Consider the following 7,698-nt stretch of genomic DNA (forward strand, 5'->3'; position numbering starts at 1 on the left):
TTTCAGGAAGTCGAGAGAATAGATTGGTGTTAGGCATCGATACCATGGTCGTCATCGGCTGGCAGTCTACCTATTGGAGCAGTCTCTATGGTCCATACGAATGTTGGATGATGCCTTAGCGCTTCTTTTGTTGGCAAGAGAAGACACCGAGACTTCAAACATACCGTCCCAGGAAACTTAAGTATGCTCTTGTGCCAGCGCAGCTCTTCACCAACTCTCCATCCAAGTCTCACAACCAACTCCTGAGTCCATACATTCTATCTCGCACAATGAAGCTCTCCTTCGTCGTTATGTCCGTGCTCGGTGCGGGTGTCTTAGCAGCCCCGGTCGCTGAAGGTAAAGAACAATCAGACGTCCGTAAAATCGCTTCCTGGACTGACAAAAAGGCTAAAGTCAGCAATGCCAACGTTGCTGCTAGAGACTCAACCACCGTGCCCAAGGAGGGTTACCGTCGTGCAGAGGGCGAGGCGCTCGGTTTCATTATTCCCAAGAGGAAGGCTGTCGCTGGGGACTCAACCACCGTGCCCAAGGAGGGTTACCGCCGTGCAGAGGGCGAGGCGCTCGGTTTCATCATCCCTAAGAGAGAGCCTGCCACTGAGGCCGAGGTCAAAAGGTCTGACTGTGGGCCCAACCCGCACGCCAATTGCTGAGAGCCGAGCCTTCAATGCCAGAGCGAACTATATGACGGAAGGTTTACTTTGGACAGAGAAAGTGTTTACTGATTAAACAAGAAATGATTCGTAAGCGCTTTTGTCATTCCCTTTACGGGCAATATCATTCCTGCGTTACTTGAGCTGAGCCTCTACGAAAATCTGGGGCGGTGAATGATTTACCTTTACCCGAGGGTGGTTGTCAAAACAGTCAGCCAAGAGATCAAGGCCCCATTGTGGTGAATGAGTGCACTGTATTGTAGTTTCTGCAAATCATGTTACTGCGATTCAACATGCCCGAACGAAAACCAAAGTAGCGATGGCTCTACTATTCATGATACCATGAAGTTTGCGCCGAACAACTTCAAGTCTGGATCATCCACCTGCTTCTGCAATGTCCCACGATGTTGCTTCGACTTTTCGTACCTGCTTCTTCCAAGTCTTGACTTTCTTGGCTGTTCCTAGACACTTGATGTGCTGCTTTTGCTTGAATCAAAGAGGCCGGTGCTCCACTCCCAATATCTTGGTATTCTCCCAGCATCGAGCTTACTGTACGCCAACCCTGTCCCACGGAGCTCTTCACAAGTCTACCTGGCTCTATTGGGTTCTAGCAGTCATTGTTACATATTGTCGTGTTGGATCCCTAGTACCTATCGTCTATCTGCCATTCCTCGGTCCTAGTGATTGTGCTAAGTACTCATTATCGGACTGGTAGTTCTATCGTATAGAAAGAGTAATCATGATCTATGATCTAGCTAGCGTTCTTCTGTTTTCGCTCTAGTGCGACTGTGACGTGAAGCGCTGCTTATCTGTACAAGACTTGAGGGTTGATGCCGCTGGTCTATAGCTCTTTCGGCCATCTTACAGTTCACGCTCGACTATCGCACAGCTTCGATCGTGCGTAAACAATCATCATCTCAAGGGTATGAAGGTGACAAAACTGGGTTGTTGAGCACGATAAGGGAGACAAATAGGAGACGGTGACCGTTTTGGTTTAGTGATTCGCAGATTTCATTTCACAAGCAACTTTGTCCTTTGGGATACATTTTTTTGTATATGCAATCTTTATTAGATGCCTCGTGCACAGCTGGCAGCTTAACGAGTATAGACATCGAGAGACGTGTAAGTGATCACGCTGAACAGCGTGAGTACGGGTATTGGCCAAGCCTGACTGGACGAAAAATCTAATCGGATTGCCAATGACAATTGAACACAGATCAAGTCACTCCCTATGCCTTCTCAGCAACGCTACCGTTGTGAGTCTCAACGGTGCGTCCAGTGACAACACTGCCTCTCCTCATCACCGGATCCTCATCCATGTTCTTGTCAAGCGCGTTCAGTTCCTCCTCTTGATCGTTCAGATGGTGGAAAAGGATCCAAATCGCGCATCCAGCCACGAAGCTGCAGACAGCCAAACTGGTGTACATCCACAGGATCTTCGGATCAACTAACACAGGATTGAGACCTTCTGAGATGGCAGATCCAAAGGCGTTCGTAAGAAGATACATGGACTGCACAAAGGACTTCATATTAGGAGGTGCTTTGGTGTATGCGTATTCCAGACCGGTGACTGAAGCGAAGATTTCTGACAGACCAATGAGCATGTAGGCGCCTGTCTGCGAGGCAATATGGATGCTGTTTCCTTGGTGCACGCCATTGCTGTCCAGATCAGCGTCACACAATGGTGCGTCATAGCAGGGACCGGCTTTGTAAATAAAGTGCTGGATAACAGCCGCGTAGATCATGGCCGTTGAGGCGATCCAAAACCCTGCGACAATGCGATTGATAGGCGGGAAGGGGATCTTCATCTTGCGGAGAAGCGGATATAGCCATCTATCAATAATAGGCAAGAATACGATAATAGCGATAGGATCGAAGTTCTGCATAAGGTCGTTTGGAATGCCATGGAGACGCATTTGAGCACCTTGGCTAATGAAGTTGTTGGAAAATTGTCCATAGACAACCCAGTAGATAGGGTAGAAGCAGAAGACCTGGCAAGCGATAAGAGAACGCTTAACTTCGTCGACAAAGTGATCATCCCAGTGGAGCTTAGCCGACTCCTTGCCAGTTTCAGTCTGGTACGACGGCTTGGCGGCATCAAGTTTCCGGTTCTTGATGCCTATCCAGATCACACGGAATGCGTCGGTGATGATCGAGCCTTGGGGTGGACGCACAACGTAGACTTTCTTTCCCAGTACAAGGACCACTGTTCCCAGAAGGAAGACACAAGTGCAGAGCAGGAACGCCGACCAGAATCCAACGTCACGCTCCATGTATGGCGTAGGGAGAAGAGCGAGACAACCGATATTGATACACCAGTAGAAGATCATGTATATCCTCTGGATAGTAATTGCGGGGTCAATGATGACGCGCTCGCCAGTTTTCGGATCAGTACTAATGGCCATCTGCCGACGTTTGTACTGGTCGGCAATGAGTGGTGCCACGTTCGATTTGATGCCTCCAGTCCCCAGTCCAATGACGATGATAGAAGCGATGAAGCCACCCATGCCAGATCCATTAGCAAGGGCCCCAGGAATCGATGTAGTGGTGAGAATTATGAGGCCGACGATGTAGACGCCGCAAAAGATAAGGATGGTGTTGTATCGTCCAAGGTATTGATCCGCAATGATAGCGCCAAAGATAGGTGTTACATAACACCAGAACTGGAAGAAGGTGGAGAGACCGGTAGCTCCTTGGTGGCCCATACCGAGGGCGCCGCGTCCCTCACTGCCATCCAAAGGCCTCTGAATGTAATTCTGGAATAGGCCAGAAGCGCCGTAGTATGTGAATCGCTCACAAAGCTCCACAATAGCTACGAGGAAAGCCGCCTTGGGTAAGGGGTCGCCAATCCTTCTCAGTGTCCGCTTCTCTTCTGCCGTAGGTACTTCGTCGTGCGAATAGTCCTGAACATCATAGTTGAGGGGAATTTCTTTGTTGTGTGGCGGAGGAACGGTCTTTTCTGCCGCTGCAACGACCTCTGGCTTAGCAAGGATGGGCCCGCCTGCTAAATCTGTCTGTTTGTTGATCAAGCCGGGCTGATCAATCTGTTGGTGCAGTCTACTGCAGTCAGCATCATGGCTTGTGTGTTATAGCTAAAACTCAACACCTACTGATTTGCCTCCGACAAGACCAAGGTCGTCATAGCTTCGAAGTGAGAAAGAGAGGTAAGGGTGCTGAATCACGACCGGGTCTTTGTGGTGCACGAGGTAGCCAGTCATATATACTCGAGTCTGTCTCCGCACCGCTATCTCGAGAAACAACGGAAACGAGCTATTGCTCGGACCGAGTAAGCAGTTGGTGCATCTGGCTAGCTTCGAGAGTTGTGTGGTACCAGAAAATCCTGTTCTGCGACCCAACCCGCGTCTGACCAGGTTCCCAGTAGGTTAATCATGAAGTTAGATGAACGACCTGCCGTATGTGGCAGATCCAGCGCTGATCTTGTGTAGTTAAGTCAAGCTTTCATTTCGTCGTAGAAGGCGACTGCCACGACGCCAACCTGGCTTGGGTCTTCCGTTTATTGGTGAACGAATCATGCTTCGCATCCTTGGAACTGTGCGAGGCAGGCTTAACTGTGATTGTCGTTGTGACCAATAAGTGACGAGCTGACGGGAACCTGAAGATAAAGGATTCAAGGTCCCGTGGTGCGGTATTTCTGCCCAATCATTGCAGCGTTCTTCAACGTCCTTATCGCGGCTGCTTCATGATCAAGATACACTGACAATCCACTGCGGGGACTCATTCGCGTGCCGCGCGATCTATAGATAGTTACTGTGGAAGCTTATAAACTTGCCTAGGTCAACATTATCGTGTCTTTGTGCGGAGCAGGTGCATTCGTACACTATTATGTGTGAACGGTCTAGGCGTCTCTTCTGAACCTGAATTAGCCATCTTTGTTAGATAAACGTGATGCAGGATTTCCATTGAACGAGCGTAAGGAATTACTTGCGTTATCGAGCGCTAGTGAGACGATGCGGTCGCCTGGCTGTTCCACGCTGCGAGTGCCATTGTGAGAGAAATACCAATTTGACAACCCTAAATTGAGACATGTCGCTGCAAATGACTCCAAAGCTGGGAATTGGCTCTCCACGATTCGCGAGTGGCCTCGATATAGCCAGCCTAAGAGTCTAAGATAGAGAATGTAGACGGATCCTACTTTGAAGTTTACACGGATCCTACTATGAATGCTCTGGTTCTGTTATCTCAGCGAGCACAGACGTCAGGGGCTGCTTTAGCGCTTCGCTTGTGCTTCTTTAACGAATAGCAACGTAGCGCTGCTTGTGGGTATACACGAAGCGCTATACCTGATTTGGCGCGGATTTTAGTGGATTTGTTGCCTAACATCCCGCTTCAAATTGGTTGAGACATTTGTACTTGTCAAGTTATCATCTTACATCTGATGAATTCATCTATGTCCGCTCACGCACGAAACGAGAGTACAGGTAAACAATCGTACGTCTACCAATTAGGTGATGCCAGACTTGTACTCCTGATCTCCGAGCAAGACAAACCAACCAAAGCGCAATCCTTAATGCGGGGTACAGGAGCGTGTGGCACTTGTACCGGCCCAAAACTTAAAGTAAGAAGTGTCTTTGAACTTCACACTGACCGCCTTTCGATATCATTTGCCTAATCGGTAGGCTCGAGCTGGTATGGAGCGAGACCAATTTTCTCCGGTCCTGCAAACCTGTTAGCGTAGCTGCAAGCCGTTTAACGAACTCATACGAACTGGTGAAAGAAGGAGCTGTAACTTCCTGTCCAGTGATAGCCTTGATATCTTGGAAGATCCGATCGATTGCGATGAACATTCCGTGTCCACTCCCGGTAGTACCGAAAAGCAGGCCCAGCCACGCTCCGGAGTCGGGATGCAGCAATATACTACCTGAGTCTCCAGGCTCCATGAAGAGTGTCGTACGGGGATCGGAGATGACGCCGAAGCAGTGACATGGATCGCCAGCGGTGGAACCGTACAGGCTTGCCATCTCTTGGAACTCTGGGTTATCAGGGCTGATGTGGATGAGCTCTGAGTTGATGTGCCCAAAAGTCCAACCAGAGGTCCGTCCAACTTTGGCGACCTTCACCATATTCTTGTTGACGTTGAAGGTGGACCACTGGTTGCAGATGAAAGACCCATTCACTTCGTTATCGGAATTGACGAGGAGATTCTTATCGGGAAGAACATTCAGTAACACTCGGTCAGTGGAACTCGCGACTGCGATCAGTGCCCAGTCGAGCGAAAACCTCAGCTGGTTCTTGACCTTATCGTTGTCATTGCTTCCAGTCATGGAGTCTGTGGCGTATCTGGGAGTCGTCATGGACCGGAAACCGGAGGCCGTGTGAACGAATCCAATCGTGCGATCGATCTTTGCAATATTGTTGTGTTGCGTATTGGCGTTCTTCCACAAGGCTTGAGCACTGCAATCGCCTTGTTCACTGTTTTTCGCATAGTTCTTCATTCGCGCCTGAAAATGACCAAGATAACCCTGGTGATCTTGTGTCGAAGGGCTGAGCATGTACTGGGGCTTCTGGAACAGAGTCTTATGCTTGTCAAGACGACTGTCACGAACCACATGCCAGTTCGTGATACCGCACCGTACCGTGGGCTGGCCTCCACCTTCCAGTGTCACGACCCCGCCGAGTGTGCCTCCAGAAAATTCATCGCCTTCGATACCGACTGAAGAACCCATGGTGACAATTTTCTCATAGGAAGTTCCGTCGACCTTGTCCGTGGGCGGGTGCTGCTTGCGCGCTCTGAAGAGAGAATCGGCCCTGAGCAGCTCAATCTGGAAAGCAGGCGCCTTCTTGACAAGAAAGTTGCGGATACCAGGTAAGACCGTAGTATACCAACGCAGTTCGTTGGCAGTCGGGGTAGTGATCAAGATGGTGGGCTGGCACCGGTCAGTGTCTTCGACTAGACCGCGACGCACAACCTCTATGCAGAGCCAGACGCAGCGCTCTTTCTTCAATTGTTGCATCACGAAGTCGACCACGGCCTCACTCTTCGATCGCACAGTGACGTCGTTGGGCGAGACAGCATATGTCGGAGGAGCTACAAGGCAACCCAGGTGTAGACATTCGATGCTGATGTCGTTAAAGGCAGGAACCTGCATGAAACTTTGGCGGATCTGAATAATGACTCTATCGACCTTATCAACGTCTTTTACCATGTCAGCTGTGAACAAGAACGTGACGAATGCCGAAAGGTCTGTGGAGCCGTCGGCATTAACGTTATCAGGAAGTCTGAAGGTGATCTCTTGGAAATCGGTAACAAGGCGCTGGACAGCGAAGATGGTTCGGGCTCTGGCCATAATGTCGTCCCGCTGTGGACGAGAAAAGAGATTTTCGATATGGAGGTCGGTGCTGTTGAGGGGCAACGACTGTAAGTCTGGCCAACCGCGTCGGTAGGGCACTTTCTTGTTGTCCATGTCGTTCTGTATCTCTTCGTCAGAACGGGATAGCATTCGCTTGCGCTTCCTCTCATTCGCCTGCTCTTTATCCATGGCGTACGGCTCGCCAAAGGTGTGCGACATGGTGGAGTGAGTCTCGACGTGTCCGGTCAAGGTAAATGGGCAAGGTGGATGGGCAAGGTGGATGGGCAAAGTGGATGGGCAAAGTGGATGGGCAAGGTGGATGTTGCAGAGCCTTGGTGGCGCAATGAAGTGGATGGTCAGAGTCAGTGTTATCGAGAAGGTGTGAGGGGGAAGGCGGAGTGGAGGCGGAGTTTACATGGTGCAAGATCTTTTGTGCTGGAGTGCGCGGTCCATGGTGCTTGGTTATGTGAGGAGAGGGCAAGTGAAGTCTGGTACCACGAGAAAAAGCAAGATGCAAACCAGCGAACCCACGGCCCAGTCATCGTTCACGTTTACTCATGCCGGTCACGACTTGGACAAACAAGATGATGACGCAGGATCGTGACGTCTCACTGTTCGCAAAAACAGAGCGACTGTTCATTCGTGTGAATCTCGACGTTCTACTGCCTCTCACGCTCATGTCAAACAGCGAAGCGGAGCGGTGACGAAGAAGCGGCTGAAGATGAAAGAGCTAGCCGACC

At 50.2% G+C, this 7,698-nt stretch overlaps 3 protein-coding genes across 4 annotated transcripts; 1 reads left to right on the top strand and 2 right to left on the bottom strand.

Annotated features, from left to right (window-relative positions):
• Window positions 1-269: 269 nt before the first annotated feature.
• Window positions 270-650, top strand: EKO05_0009894 (uncharacterized protein; the record flags this gene model as incomplete). Its single annotated transcript, XM_059637637.1, has 2 exons — window positions 270-336; window positions 394-650. The coding sequence occupies 2 exons, from the start codon at window positions 270-272 to the stop codon at window positions 648-650; spliced, it is 324 nt and encodes a 107-aa protein (XP_059493620.1).
• A 1,229-nt stretch (window positions 651-1,879) lies between these two features.
• Window positions 1,880-3,792, bottom strand: EKO05_0009895 (peptide transporter ptr2; the record flags this gene model as incomplete). Its single annotated transcript, XM_038942847.1, has 2 exons — window positions 1,880-3,707; window positions 3,761-3,792. The coding sequence occupies 2 exons, from the start codon at window positions 3,790-3,792 to the stop codon at window positions 1,880-1,882; spliced, it is 1,860 nt and encodes a 619-aa protein (XP_038794456.1).
• A 1,429-nt stretch (window positions 3,793-5,221) lies between these two features.
• EKO05_0009896 (uncharacterized protein) lies at window positions 5,222-7,177 on the bottom strand (the record flags this gene model as incomplete). Of its 2 annotated transcripts, XM_038942964.2 has the most annotated exons (2): window positions 5,222-5,326; window positions 5,377-7,177. In XM_038942964.2, the coding sequence occupies 2 exons, from the start codon at window positions 7,175-7,177 to the stop codon at window positions 5,277-5,279; spliced, it is 1,851 nt and encodes a 616-aa protein (XP_038794457.1). The 2 variants fall into 2 exon arrangements, with proteins under 2 accessions (XP_038794457.1, XP_059493621.1); XM_059637638.1 differs by having other exon boundaries at window positions 5,222-7,177.
• Between the last annotated feature and the right edge of the window lie 521 nt (window positions 7,178-7,698).

The sequence above is a fragment of the Ascochyta rabiei genome, chromosome 18 (genome assembly GCF_004011695.2).
Source record: "Ascochyta rabiei chromosome 18, complete sequence".
Classification (NCBI taxonomy): domain Eukaryota; kingdom Fungi; phylum Ascomycota; class Dothideomycetes; order Pleosporales; family Didymellaceae; genus Ascochyta; species Ascochyta rabiei.